At 39.0% G+C, this 16076-nt stretch overlaps 1 protein-coding gene across 1 annotated transcript in view; it reads left to right on the top strand.

The window, feature by feature from the left end:
* LOC135518474 (procollagen-lysine,2-oxoglutarate 5-dioxygenase 2-like) overlaps window positions 1-16076 on the top strand; it is an 88026-nt gene that overhangs the window by 32003 nt on the left and 39947 nt on the right. Inside the window, exons 4-6 of the mRNA XM_064943647.1 lie at window positions 4019-4144; window positions 4825-4947; window positions 6115-6218. Of these exons, the coding sequence (XP_064799719.1) occupies window positions 4019-4144; window positions 4825-4947; window positions 6115-6218 (353 nt within the window). The remainder of the gene's footprint in view (window positions 1-4018; window positions 4145-4824; window positions 4948-6114; window positions 6219-16076) is intronic.

Below are 16076 nucleotides of genomic sequence, written 5' to 3'. Positions count from 1 at the left end.
TCTTAATGCGTTTAGCCAATCATCTGTGTTGTGACAAGGTAGGGGTGGGATACAGAAGACATGCCTACTTGGTAATAGACCAAGTCCATATTATGGCAAGAACAGCTCAAATAAGCAAAGAGAAACTACAGTCCATCATAAACTTTAAGACATGAAGGTTAATCAGTTAACATTTCATGATCTTTGCAGTGCAGTCCCAAAAACCATCAAGTGCTTTGATGAAACTGTCTTTCATGAGGACTTCCACAGGAAAGGAAGACCCAGAGTAACCTCTACTGCAGAGGATAAGTTCATTAGAGTTACCAACCTCAGAAATTGCAGCCCAGATAAATGCTTCACAGAGTTCAAGTAACAGACACATCTCAACATCAACTGTTCAGAGGAGACTGTGTGAATCAGGCCTTCATGGTCAAATTGCTGCAAGGAATCGACTACTAAAGGACACCAATAGGAAGAGACTTGCTTGGGCCAAGAAACACAAGCAATGGACATTAGACCAGTGGAAATCTGTCCTTTGGTCAGAGTCCAAATTGGAGATTTTGGGTTCCAACCGCCGTGTCTTTGTTTAACGCAGAGTAGGTGAACAGATGATCTCTGCATGTGTGGTTCCACTTTGAAGCATGGAGGAGGAGGTGTGATGGTGAACGGATGATCTCCGCATGTGTGGGACACTTAACCAGCATGTCTACCACAGCATTCTACAGCGATACGCCATCCCACCTGTTTGCACTTATCATTTGTTTTTCAACAGCACAATGACCCAACACATCTCCAGGCTGTGTCAGGGCTATTTGACCAAGAAGGAGAGTGATGGAGTGCTGCATCAGATGACCTGGCCTCCACAATCCCCCGACCTCAACCAAATTGAGATGGTTTGGGATGAGTCGGACTGCAGAGTGAAGGAAAAGCAGACAACAAGTGCTCAGCATATGTGTGAACTCCTTCAGGACTGTTGGAAAAGCATTCCAGGTGAAGCTGGTTGAGAGAATGCCAAGAGTGTGCAAAGGTGTCATCAAGGCAAAGAGTGGCTACTTTGAAGAATCTCAAATCTCAAATATGTTTAGATTTTTTTTTTTTACTGTTTTGGTTCATTTTATAGTTGTGATGCCTTCACTATTATTATACAATGTATAAAATAGTAAAAAAAATAAAAAATAATCCTTGAATGAGTCGGTGTTCTAAAACTTTTGACCGGTACTGTATACTGAATTCTGATGTCTTCAGAGAGGCTCTTTTCGCAAGCAGAGACTTCACTGTGAGGTTTATGAATGGGATGGATTCACAATATGTACTGTATCTGGAGCTAACTCCGTACAAGCCAACCACGCTTTATAAAAGACATCTTTGTGAGAATGTCTAGAAGATGTCCTCGATGAACCCTCTTCCACCAGACTACCACTAAATACAAGGAACGGACAAGTCCTCGGGAAAAGCCTGCCTCTCATCTGGGCAGGATATTTATTGGATGCTGAGGGTGAGATGAGAGGCACAGACATTTCTCACTGCTGTGCTATTCAGAAAAAGACTTGACTTACTGACTTACTGGACTATATTAGTCTGGGTGGAGGGAATTCAGACTTACTGGACTATATTAGTCTGGGTGGAGGGAATTCAGACTTACTGGACTATATTAGTCTGGGTGGAGGGAATTCAGACTTACTGGACTATATTAGTCTGGGTGGAGGGAATTCAGACTTACTGGACTATATTAGTCTGGGTGGAGGGAATTCAGACTTACTGGACTATATTAGTCTGGGTGGAGGGAATTCAGACTTACTGGACTATGTTAGTCTGGGTGGAGGAAATTCAGACTTACTGGACTATATTAGTCTGGGTGGAGGGAATTCAGACTTACTGGACTATATTAGTCTGGGTGGAGGGAATTCAGACTTACTGGACTATATTAGTCTGGGTGGAGGGAATTCAGACTTACTGGACTATATTAGTCTGAGTGGAGGGAATTCAGACTTACTGGACTATATTAGTCTGGGTGGAGGGAATTCAGACTTACTGGACTATATTAGTCTGGGTGGAGGGAATTCAGACTTACTGGACTATATTAGTCTGGGTGGAGGGAATTCAGACTTACTGGACTATATTAGTCTGAGTGGAGGGAATTCAGACTTACTGGACTATATTAGTCTGGGTGGAGGGAATTCAGACTTACTGGACTATATTAGTCTGGGTGGAGGGAATTCAGACTTACTGGACTATATTAGTCTGGGTGGAGGGAATTCAGACTTACTGGACTATATTAGTCTGGGTGGAGGGAATTCAGACTTACTGGACTATATTAGTCTGGGTGGAGGGAATTCAGACTTACTGGACTATATTAGTCTGAGTGGAGGGAATTCAGACCTACAGAACTGTGGGGAAAAGGCATCCAAGAGTTCAACTTCCAACAGAGCGTGATGGTTCAGGAACACTGGGCCTGCTGTGTCCTGCCTGTTTGTGAGGAAAAGGTGTGAGGGAGCGAGAGGGAGAGTATGTCTTGCCTGTTTAAGGGATACGGGTCAGCCTGGGTCATTGCCGGTCCTCTTGCTATGTATACTGTGGTTTTGGGAGAGGGCCTAGGTCCTACCAGAACACAGACACGTTGTTGCTGCTCTCTCTCTCCGCCTCTCTCTCTCTCTCTCCACCTCTCCCCCCCCCCTCTGTCCCTCTCTGCCTCTCTCTCTCTCTCTCTCTCTCCGCCTCTTCTCTCTCTCTCTCTCTCTCTCTCTCTCTCTCTCTCTCTCTCTCCGCCTCTCTCTCCCCCCTCCCCCTCTCTCTCTCCCCCCTCTCCCCCTCTCTCTCTCTCTGTCCTCCCTGCCGGTAACAATTTAAGGGACCTCTGGCTTGATCCCTGGGTGACCCTTCCATGCTTGAAAGTTCTGGAACTCTGAGCCATCGCAGAACTCACAAATTAGATGGTTTCAACCGGGTCCCTTTTCATCCCAGGCCGGCTGACACAGGCCTGGTCTTTTAACATGGTCAAGAGGAGAAAGACACAGCCCTGTAGAGCTGTTTTGGGCTGGAGACTCAGAGAGAGTCATGAGAAAGAACTCTCTCCTCTGTCTATTGTCTCTTTAGGGAGGGAACTGGTCTCACGACTCCATTTTGTCCAGACATACTGTTTGGATCTGCATTCTTTGTTGCTGTTGTGTTTTTGTTTATGGTTTGTGACAGGTGTTATTCACTTTTACAATGCATTTTGTTTTATGTTCATGAGCAATGAGGTATAGTTTGGTTGAGACATTAGTTCTTAATGTAAGATGTAATGAGGTCATACTAGCCAATAATTTTTATTTATTTAACCTTTATTTAACAAGTCAGTTAAGGAAAAATTATTATTTACAATGACAGCCTACCCCGACAAAACCCTGCGGGACTCCCAATCACAGCCGGTTGGGATACAGCCTGGAATCAAACCAGGGTCTGTAGTGACGCCTCTAGCACTGCGATGCAGTGCCTTTGACGCTTGTGCCACTCGGGAGCAAGAGTTCAAGGTTCAAGGTTAAGATTAAGCATGAGCTAATTGAAATTGTTAGCCTGATGCTAACCTCGCCAGGTGGCAGTGATTATTTCCTGTAACAAATTCCTCATTAGCCTATTAAAGATCTTAAAATAGGCTTTTCTTAAAATAGGTCAACCTCCAAATTCAAGGTTTACATGTGTCCCTCTGGAGGCTGAGTTGACCTATTTTATGAAATGCCATTGGTTTGTGGAGAAAAGATTTTAAGATCTTTGATAAGCTAATGAGGAATTTGTTACAGGAAATAATCACAGCCACCTGCTGAGGTTAGCATAGGGCTAACATGTGCCAGGTTATCTGATGGGACCAGCTACAATGTAGCATTCTCTCACGTGACACTACATCAATGATTTTAATTGGCTGATCTGATGCTTAAAATTAACCTTGAACTTAAACTAATGTTTTCAGGTATGGCACCAACGGGACGAGTTATTCAAAACATCTTTCCATATCTGCAACGTGTCATTTAAGTTTTGTTTAATAAAAGTATGTTTTTTTCAACAGGAGTATCCAACTGTTATGGTCGGAGTGTTCATCGAACAGCCCACTCCTTTCCTCTCTCAATTCTTCCAGAGACTTGTGACCCTCGACTACCCCAAAGATAAACTCAACGTCTTCGTTCATAACAACGTGAGTAACTGCAGCTGGACCTTGGCTCTGGATAAACTCAATTATGGACAAGACAAAGCTCCTAATCCATCAACCATGTACTCTCCTTCCTCTCAGCTGTCTAATATAATATTAGTAATAACTATGTGTCTCTCTCTCTGTTTCCCTCTCTCTCTGTCTGTGTTTCTCTCTCTCTCTCTGTCTCTCAATTCATTTTTTTCTTCCTCAAATGAAGGGCTTTATTGGCATGGGAAACAATAAACACAAGTGAAATAAACAATACAAATGAACAGTAAACATTACACTCACAAAAGGTCTCTCTCTCAACCTCTCTCACCCTCTTTCACCCTCTCTCACCCTCTCTCACCCTCTTTCACCCTCTTTCACCCTCGTTCACCCTCTTTCACCCTCTTTCACCCTCTCTCACCCTCTTTCACCCTCTTTCACCCTCTCTCACCCTCTTTCACCCTCTTTCACCCTCTTTCACCCTCTCTCACCCTCTTTCACCCTCTCTCACCCTCTTTCACCCTCTCTCACCCTCTCTCACCCCTCTTTCACCCTCGTTCACCCTCTTTCACCCTCTCTCACCCTCTTTCACCCTCTCTCACCCTCTTTCACCCTCTCTCACCCTCTCTCACCCTCTTTCACCCTCTCTCACCCTCTCTCACCCTCTCTCACCCTCTCACCCTCTCTCTCTTCAGGAGGTTTACCATGAGAGACACATCCAGAGGTTTTGGGAGGAGAGTAAAGATGTGTTTAACAGCTTCAAGGTTGTGGGTCCGGAGGAGAACTTGAGCCAAGGACAGGCCAGAAACATGGGCATGTACGTACAGTACGCTACCAGACCTGTGTGTGTGTGATGATTCCTCTAGCTGTGTGTGTGTCCCCCCATCATATAATTTCAGAGACATTTTTCATCTTAATATGAATGAATAACAAACATTACCGTGTACCATGAAAGGCTCCAGAGCAATTAGATTTAAGTAAATATGTAAATATGCAAATCAAGAAGCTCAGTCACTCCGATGTTGGAAACGGAAGCTCAGTCACTCTGATGTTGAGTTGGAAACGGAAGCTCAGTCACTATGATGTTGAGTTGGAAACGGAAGCTCAGTCACTCTGATGTTGAGTTGGAAATGGTGTCCAAATAGGAGCACCTACATATAAGGGTTTAGCCTGAAACAGATCTACAGTTTGTCTTGGCTAAAAAATGTTTCAGCCAAGGAGACAATTTAGACATGAAACCCACTGAACACACCATGTCATTCAGAACTAAACCCACTGAACACACCACGTCATTCAGAACTAAACCCACTGAACACACCACGTCATTCAGAACTAAAACTGAACCACTGAACACACCATGTCATTCAGAACTAAACCCACTGAACACACATGTCATTCAGAACTAAACCCACTGAACACACTACTGAACACACCATGTCATTCAGAACTAAACCCACTGAACACACCATGTCATTCAGAACTTAACCCACTGAACACACTACTGAACACACCACGTCATTCAGAACTAAACCCACTGAACACACTACTGAACACACCACGTCATTCAGAACTAAACTCACTGAACACACCATGTCATTCAGAACTAAACCCACCGAACACACCACGTCATTCAGAACTAAACCCACTGATCACACCATGTTATTCAGAACTAAACCCACTGGATCATTGAGACCTAACTAACAGGCTCATTGAGACCTAACTAACAGGCTCATTGAGACCTAACTAACAGGCCCATTGAGACCTAACTAACAGGCCCATTGAGACCTAACTAACAGGCCTCTCTCTGTAGTATAGAATTAGGAGATAGTAGTGTTTTACTTATGATCTAATAATCGCTATCTTGCAAATTACGATTTATGTCAAAGTATGTGCTTGGTAGCGCATCAGGCTACCATCATGTTGTCAGTTGAATTGATCAATAATGATTGATTAGATGTTTTGTTTCCTCCATTTCCTTAAACCAGGGGCTGTGTCGTAAGGACCCAGGCTGTGACTTCTACCTCAGTATGGATACTGACGTGATGCTCACCAACAGACAGACCCTGAAGATCCTCATCGAGCAGAACAGGTATGGTATTGTTAGGGTTTGGGTTTGATCAGGCCATTTGAACAGAACAGGTATGGTATTGTTTGGGTTTGATCAGGCCATTTGAACAGAACAGGTATGGTATTGTTTGGGTTTGATCAGGCCATTTGAACAGAACAGGTATGGTATTGTTTGGGTTTGATCAGGCCATTTGAACAGAACAGGTATGGTATTGTTTGGGTTTGATCAGGCCATTTGAACAGAACAGGTATGGTATTGTTTGGGTTTGATCAGGCCATTTGAACAGAACAGGTATGGTATTGTTTGGGTTTGATCAGGCCATTTGAACAGAACAGATATGGTATTGTTAGGGTTTGGGTTTGATCAGGCCATTTGAACAGAACAGGTATGGTATTGTTTGGGTTTGATCAGGCCATTTGAACAGAACAGGTATGGTATTGTTTGGGTTTGATCAGGCCATTTGAACAGAACAGATATGGTATTGTTAGGGTTTGGGTTTGATCAGGCCATTTGAACAGAACAGGTATGGTATTGTTTGGGTTTGATCAGGCCATTTGAACAGAACAGGTATGGTATTGTTTGGGTTTGATCAGGCCATTTGAACAGAACAGGTATGGTATTGTTAGGGTTTGGGTTTGATCAGGCCATTTGAACAGAACAGGTATGGTATTGTTTGGGTTTGATCAGGCCATTTGAACAGAACAGGTATGGTATTGTTAGGGTTTGGGTTTGATCAGGCCATTTGAACAGAACAGGTATGGTATTGTTTGGGTTTGATCAGGCCATTTGAACAGAACAGGTATGGTATTGTTTGGGTTTGATCAGGCCATTTGAACAGAACAGGTATGGTATTGTTTGGGTTTGATCAGGCCATTTGAACAGAACAGGTATGGTATTGTTTGGGTTTGATCAGGCCATTTGAACAGAACAGGTATGGTATTGTTTGGGTTTGATCAGGCCATTTGAACAGAACAGGTATGATGTCTTTATAGTGTTGTGGCTGTTTCTACTCAGCGGAATTGTCTTATAGGAAGAAGCCCAATGATCTAACATGCATGCACAGTGTTTCCATACTTGTTATGGGGTGTATAAGGAACAGGGACTCTTATTGTGTTAATGCTGCTGGTCATAAGGAACAGGGACTCTTATTGTGTTAATGCTGCTGGCCATAAGGAACAGGGACTCTTATTGTGATAATGCTGCTGGCCATAAGGAACAGGGACTCTTATTGTGTTAAAGCTGCTGGCCATAAGGAACAAGGACTCTTATTGTGTTAATGCTTCTGGCCATAAGGAACAGGGACTCTTATTGTGTTAATGCTTCTGGCCATAAGGAACAGGGACTCTTATTGTGTTAATGCTGCTGGCCATAAGGAACAGGGACTCTTATTGTGTTAAAGCTGCTGGCCATAAGGAACAGTACTCTTATTGTGTTAATGCTGCTGGCCATAAGGAACAGGGACTCTTATTGTGATAATGCTGCTGGCCATAAGGAACAGGGACTCTTATTGTGTTAATGCTGCTGGTCATAAGGAACAGGGACTCTTATTGTGTTAATGCTGCTGGCCATAAGGAAAAGGGACTCTTATTGTGTTAAAGCTGCTGGCCATAAGGAACAGGGACTCTTATTGTGTTAAAGCTGCTGGCCATAAGGAACAGGGACTCTTATTGTGATAATGCTGCTGGCCATAAGGAACAGGGACTCTTATTGTGTTAATGCTGCTGGTCATAAGGAACAGGGACTCTTATTGTGTTAATGCTGCTGGCCATAAGGAACAGGGACTCTTATTGTGTTAATGCTTCTGGCCATAAGGAACAGGGACTCTTATTGTGTTAAAGCTGCTGGCCATAAGGAACAGGGACTCTTATTGTGTTAATGCTGCTGGCCATAAGGAACAGGGACTCTTATTGTGTTAAAGCTGCTGGCCATAAGGAACAGGGACTCTTATTGTGTTAAAGCTGCTGGCCAAAAGGAACAGGGACTCTTATTGTGTTAATGCTGCTGGTCATAAGGAACAGGGACTCTTATTGTGTTAATGCTGCTGGCCATAAGGAACAGGGACTCTTATTGTGTTAATGCTTCTGGCCATAAGGAACAGTACTCTTATTGTGTTAATGCTGCTGGCCATAAGGAACAGGGACTCTTATTGTGATAATGCTGCTGGCCATAAGGAACATGGACTCTTATTGTGTTAATGCTGCTGGCCATAAGGAACATGGACTCTTATTGTGTTAATGCTGCTGGCCATAAGGAACAGGGACTCTTATTGTGATAATGCTGCTGGCCATAAGGAACAGGGACTCTTATTGTGTTAATGCTGCTGGTCATAAGGAACAGGGACTCTTATTGTGTTAATGCTGCTGGCCATAAGGAACAGGGACTCTTATTGTGTTAATGCTTCTGGCCATAAGGAACAGGGACTCTTATTGTGTTAATGCTGCTGGTCATAAGGAACAGGGACTCTTATTGTGTTAATGCTGCTGGTCATAAGGAACAGGGACTCTTATTGTGTTAATGCTTCTGGCCATAAGGAACAGGGACTCTTATTGTGTTAATGCTGCTGGTCATAAGGAACAGGGACTCTTATTGTGTTAATGCTGCTGGTCATAAGGAACAGGGACTCTTATTGTGTTAATGCTGCTGGTCATAAGGAACAGGGACTCTAAAGGTTATATTACTGTTGAAGGTTATATTACTGATGAAGGTTATATTACTGTCTGAAGGTTATATTATTGATGCAGGTTATATTACTGTTGAAGGTTATATTACTGTTGAAGGTTATATTACTGTTGAAGGTTATATTACTGTTGAAGGTTATATTACTGATGAAGGTTATATTACTGATGAAGGTTATATTAATGTTGAAGGTTATATTACTGCTGACGGTTATATTACTGTTGAAGGTTATATTACTGATGAAGGTTATATTACTGATGAAGGTTATATTAATGTTGAAGGTTATATTACTGTTGAAGGTTATATTACTGAAGGTTATATTACTGTTGAAGGTTATATTACTGAAGGTTATATTATTGATGAAGGTTATATTACTGCTGACGGTTATATTACTGTTGAAGGTTATATTACTGATGAAGGTTATATTACTGATGAAGGTTATATTAATGTTGAAGGTTATATTACTGTTGAAGGTTATATTACTGATGAAGGTTATATTACTGATGAAGGTTATATTAATGTTGAAGGTTATATTACTGATGAAGGTTATATTACTGATGAAGGTTATATTACTGTTGAAGGTTATATTACTGATGAAGGTTATATTACTGATGAAGGTTATATTAATGTTGAAGGTTATATTACTGTTGAAGGTTATATTACTGAAGGTTATATTACTGTTGAAGGTTATATTACTGTTGAAGGTTATATTACTGTTGAAGGTTATATTACTGATGAAGGTTATATTACTGATGAAGGTTATATTACTGATGAAGGTTATATTACTGCTGAAGGTTATATTACTGTTGAAGGTTATATTACTGCTGAAGGTTATATTACTGTTGAAGGTTATATTACTGATGAAGGTTATATTACTGATGAAGGTTATATTACGGATGAAGGTTATATTACTGATGAAGGTTATATTACTGATGAAGGTTATATTAATGTTGAAGGTTATATTACTGTTGAAGGTTATATTACTGAAGGTTATATTACTGTTGAAGGTTATATTACTGTTGAAGGTTATATTACTGTTGAAGGTTATATTACTGATGAAGGTTATATTACTGATGAAGGTTATATTACGGATGAAGGTTATATTACTGCTGAAGGTTATATTACTGTTGAAGGTTATATTACTGCTGAAGGTTATATTACTGATGAAGGTTATATTACTGATGAAGGTTATATTACTGATGAAGGTTATATTACTGTTGAAGGTTATATTACTGCTGAAGGTTATATTACTGTTGAAGGTTATATTACTGCTGAAGGTTATATTACTGATGAAGGTTATATTACTGTTGAAGGTTATATTACTGCTGAAGGTTATATTACTGTTGAAGGTTATATTACTGATGAAGGTTATATTACTGATGAAGGTTATATTACTGATGAAGGTTATATTACTGATGAAGGTTATATTACTGATGAAGGTTATATTACTGCTGAAGGTTATATTACTGTTGAAGGTTATATTACGGATGAAGGTTATATTACGGATGAAGGTTATATTACTGTTGAAGGTTATATTACTGCTGAAGGTTATATTACTGTTGAAGGTTATATTACTGATGAAGGTTATATTACGGATGAAGGTTATATTACTGATGAAGGTTATATTACTGTTGAAGGTTATATTACTGATGAAGGTTATATTACTGTTGAAGGTTATATTACTGATGAAGGTTATATTACTGCTGCAGACTGTTGAAGGTTATATTACTGATGAGGGTTATATTACTGCTGAAGGTTATATTACTGCTGAAGGTTATATTACTGCTGAAGGTTATATTACTGCTGAAGGTTATATTACTGCTGAAGGTTATATTACTGATGAAGGTTATATTACTGATGAAGGTTATATTACTGTTGAAGGTTATATTACTGATGAAGGTTGTATTACTGTTGAAGGTTATATTACTGATGAAGGTTGTATTACTGTTGAAGGTTATATTACTGATGAAGGTTATATTACTGCTGAAGGTTATATTACTGCTGAAGGTTATATTACTGTTGAAGGTTATATTACTGATGAAGGTTATATTACTGCTGCAGGTTATATTACTGCTGAAGGTTATATTACTGATGAAGGTTATATTACTGATGAAGGTTATATTACTGATGAAGGTTATATTACTGACTGAAGGTTATATTACTGTTGAAGGTTATATTACTGATGAAGGTTATATTACTGCTGAAGGTTATATTACTGTTGAAGGTTATATTACTGCTGAAGGTTATATTACTGTTGAAGGTTATATTACTGATGAAGGTTATATTACTGATGAAGGTTATATTACTGATGAAGGTTATATTACTGCTGAAGGTTATATTACTGTTGAAGGTTATATTACTGATGAAGGTTATATTACTGCTGAAGGTTATATTACTGCTGAAGGTTATATTACTGATGAAGGTTATATTACTGCTGAAGGTTATATTACTGCTGAAGGTTATATTACTGATGAAGGTTATATTACTGATGAAGGTTATATTACTGATGAAGGTTATATTACTGATGAAGGTTATATTACTGATGAAGGTTATATTACTGATGAAGGTTGTATTACTGTTGAAGGTTATATTACTGATGAAGGTTATATTACTGCTGAAGGTTATATTACTGCTGAAGGTTATATTACTGTTGAAGGTTATATTACTGATGAAGGTTATATTACTGCTGAAGGTTATATTACTGCTGAAGGTTATATTACTGATGAAGGTTATATTACTGCTGAAGGTTATATTACTGATGAAGGTTATATTACTGATGAAGGTTATATTACTGCTGCAGACTGTTCAAGGTTATATTACTGATGAAGGTTATATTACTGCTGAAGGTTATATTACTGCTGCAGGTTATATTACTGCTGAAGGTTATATTACTGATGAAGGTTATATTACTGCTGCAGGTTATATTACTGCTGAAGGTTATATTACTGATGAAGGTTATATTACTGATGAAGGTTATATTACTGCTGAAGGTTATATTACTGCTGAAGGTTATATTACTGCTGAAGGTTATATTACTGATGAAGGTTATATTACTGATGAAGGTTATATTACTGCTGAAGGTTATATTACTGCTGAAGGTTATATTACTGCTGAAGGTTATATTACTGTTGAAGGTTATATTACTGCTGAAGGTTATATTACTGATGAAGGTTATATTACTGATGAAGGTTATATTACTGCTGAAGGTTATATTACTGCTGAAGGTTATATTACTGCTGAAGGTTATATTATTGTTGAAGGTTATATTACTGATGAAGGTTATATTACTGATGAAGGTTATATTACTGTTGAAGGTTATATTACTGCTGCAGGTTATATTACTGTTGAAGGTTATATTACTGCTGCAGGTTATATTACTGCTGCAGACTGTTGAAGGTTATATTACTGTTGAAGGTTATATTACTGTTGAAGGTTATATTACTGCTGCAGACTGTTGAAGGTTATATTACTGCTGAAGGTTATATTACTGCTGAAGGTTATATTACTGCTGAAGGTTATATTACTGTTGAAGGTTATATTACTGTTGAAGGTTATATTACTGATGAAGGTTATATTACTGTTGAAGGTTATATTACTGCTGAAGGTCATATTACTGTTGAAGGTTATATTACTGCTGCAGACTGTTGAAGGTTATATTACTGTTGAAGGTTATATTACTGTTGAAGGTTATATTACTGCTGAAGGTTATATTACTGCTGAAGGTTATATTACTGCTGAAGGTTATATTACTGTTGAAGGTTATATTACTGTTGAAGGTTATATTACTGTTGAAGGTTATATTACTGTTGAAGGTTATATTACTGCTGAAGGTTATATTACTGCTGAAGGTTATATTACTGCTGAAGGTTATATTACTGTTGAAGGTTATATTACTGTTGAAGGTTATATTACTGTTGAAGGTTATATTACTGTTGAAGGTTATATTACTGTTGAAGGTTATATTACTGCTGAAGGTTATATTACTGCTGAAGGTTATATTACTGCTGAAGGTTATATTACTGCTGAAGTTTATATTACTGTTGAAGGTTATATTACTGTTGAAGGTTATATTACTGTTGAAGGTTATATTACTGCTGAAGGTTATATTACTGTTGAAGGTTATATTACTGCTGAAGGTTATATTACTGCTGAAGGTTATATTACTGTTGAAGGTTATATTACTGATGAAGGTTATATTACTGTTGAAGGTTATATTACGGATGAAGGTTATGTTACTGCTGAAGGTTATATTACTGCTGAAGGTTATATTACTGTTGAAGGTTATATTACTGTTGAAGGTTATATTACTGCTGAAGGTTATATTACTGTTGAAGGTTATATTACTGCTGCAGACTGTTGAAGGTTATATTACTGCTGAAGGTTATATTACTGATGAAGGTTATATTACTGTTGAAGGTTATATTACTGTTGAAGGTTATATTACTGCTGAAGGTTATATTACTGTTGAAGGTTATATTGCTGCTGCAGACTGCTGAAGGAGAATAATCAGATTAACTGGTAATTGACACAGGCATGTTGTTTTAGCTGGAAAATCAGAAAGAGGTGAACCCAGTGGTTGTGAGTACAAATCAAAGGTAAGGACATGTTGAATATTAATTACTGTATAAATTAACATTTACAATGTAATCATGGATATCAGCCTGTGTCAAATATGTGATTTGGAAACATTGTTTTTTGAAAGCAGTGAAGTGTGTTTGTAACCAGGTGCACAGCATTTCTTTAGCTAAGATGCCCAAATAATTATATCTAGTTGAGTGAACATTTTAAATTATGAGTTATGTTTTCATAGGAGGCTCTGTAATATAACCTTCTATAACAGGCTCTGGGACCAGCTACTTCATAATATTTAGTTGAAACAACTAGATTTGTGTTTTTCAATTATTATTTTTTCCATAGTATCTGCCTGTTTAATACAGTCTGGGTCTGTTTAATACAGTCTGGGCCTGTTTAATACAGTCTGTCTGTTGTATACAGTCTGTCTGTTGTATACAGTCTGTCTGTTGTATACAGTCTGTCTGTTTTATACAGTCTGTCTGTTTTATACATTCTGTCTGTTTTATACAGTCTGTCTGTTGTATACAGTCTGTCTGTTGTATACAGTCTGTCTGTTTTATACAGTCTGTCTGTTGTATACAGTCTGGGCCTGTTTAATACAGTCTGGGTCTGTTTAATACAGTCTGGGTCTGTTTAATACAGTCTGGGCCTGTTTAATACAGTCTGGGTCTGTTTAATACAGTCTGGGCCTGTTTAATACAGTCTGGGCCTGTTTAATACAGTCTGGGCCTGTTTAATACAGTCTGGGCCTGTTTAATACAGTCTGGGCCTGTTTAATACAGTCTGGGCCTGTTTAATACAGTCTGGGTCTGTTTAATACAGTCTGGGCCTGTTTAATACAGTCTGGGTCTGTTTAATACAGTCTGGGTCTGTTTAATACAGTCTGGGCCTGTTTAATACAGTCTGGGTCTGTTTAATACAGTCTGGGTCTGTTTAATACAGTCTGGGTCTGTTTAATACAGTCTGGGCCTGTTTAATACAGTCTGGGCCTGTTTAATACAGTCTGGGCCTGTTTAATACAGTCTGGGCCTGTTTAATACAGTCTGGGCCTGTTTAATACAGTCTGGGTCTGTTTAATACAGTCTGGGCCTGTTTAATACAGTCTGGGTCTGTTTAATACAGTCTGGGCCTGTTTTGTACAGTTGTTGTGTCTTTACTATCATTAACTGAAGACTGATAGTTTTTATGAATGATTCTCTGTAATTAGTCATTACGTGATTAGACTGATTAATCATGTAACCGTAATAACTAGGTAGTCGGGGCAACAAGGAAAAATATTCAGATTACAAAGTTAATATTTCCTAAAATAACTTTTCAGATATTATATCTGATCAATTAGTCTTGGGAATTAATGAATTATTTACTTTACCTCAAGACAGTCTCATTCCAAACGTCGTAAATTGTTGGTTATCTGCACGAACCCAGTCTTCACTATGAGTCATCCATACATCAATTGTCTTCAATCATTTATTTATTACTAACTAAGTAATTCACAGACATGCATAAACAAACAAACCAACAAGGTAAATGTGGTTACATGAAATGATAGGAGAATGGTTAAAAGATTCAGCAATGGTCTACAACCTTTGTCCTCCTGATGGAGAAAAACCTGGTCTCCAACCTGTGTCCTCCTGATGGAGAAAAACATGGTCTACAACCTGTGTCCTCCTGATGGAGAAAAACCTGGTCTACAACCTGTGTCCTCCTGATGGAGAAAAACCTGGTCTGCAACCTTTGTCCTCCTGATGGAGAAAAACCAGGTCTACAACCTTTAGCCATCTCGTAATTGAGGTAAGCTCGGTCTGCTGATCGATAACCCGAGTGGGGGTTTGTATTCGGAAGGGCCGAAGAGGGCTGTCCCAGGATGCCTGACTGGCCTCAGGGGCGGTCCTCTGACCACAGCAGCCTAGTTGAAGGAGGCCGGGAGAGGGGGGTGGGGTTGCTAAACCCAAAGAGGCCAACGTCATGACACAGTCTATGCCTGTTTTATACAGTCTGTCTGTTTTATACAGTCTGTCTGTTGTATACAGTCTGTGTCTGTTGTATACAGTCTGTCTGTTGTATACAGTCTGTCTGTTTTATACAGTCTGTCTGTTTTATACAGTCTGTCTGTTTTATACAGTCTGTCTGTTTTATACAGTCTGTCTGTTTTATACATTCTGTCTGTTGTATACAGTCTGTCTGTTGTATACAGTCTGTCTGTTGTATACAGTCTGTCTGTTGTATACAGTCTGTCTGTTGTATACAGTCTGTCTGTTGTATACAGTCTGTCTGTTTTATACAGTCTGTCTGTTTTATACAGTCTGTCTGTTTTATACAGTCTGTCTGTTTTATACAGTCTGTCTGTTGTATACAGTCTGTCTGTTTTATACAGGCTGTCTGTTTTATACAGTCTGTCTGTTTTATACAGTCTGTCTGTTTTATACAGTCTGTCTGTTGTATACAGTCTGTCTGTTTTATACAGTCTGTCTGTTTTATACAGTCTGTCTGTTGTATACAGTCTGTCTGTTGTATACAGTCTGTCTGTTGTATACAGTCTGTCTGTTGTATACAGTCTGTCTGTTTTATACAGTCTGTCTGTTTTATACAGTCTGTCTGTTGTATACAGTCTGTCTGTTGTATACAGTC

Source organism: Oncorhynchus masou, chromosome 28, assembly GCF_036934945.1.
Source record: "Oncorhynchus masou masou isolate Uvic2021 chromosome 28, UVic_Omas_1.1, whole genome shotgun sequence".
In the NCBI taxonomy this organism is placed as follows: domain Eukaryota; kingdom Metazoa; phylum Chordata; class Actinopteri; order Salmoniformes; family Salmonidae; genus Oncorhynchus; species Oncorhynchus masou.
Note: the sequence above shows the minus strand (reverse complement) of the source record. Positions and strands in the feature narration are given on the sequence as shown.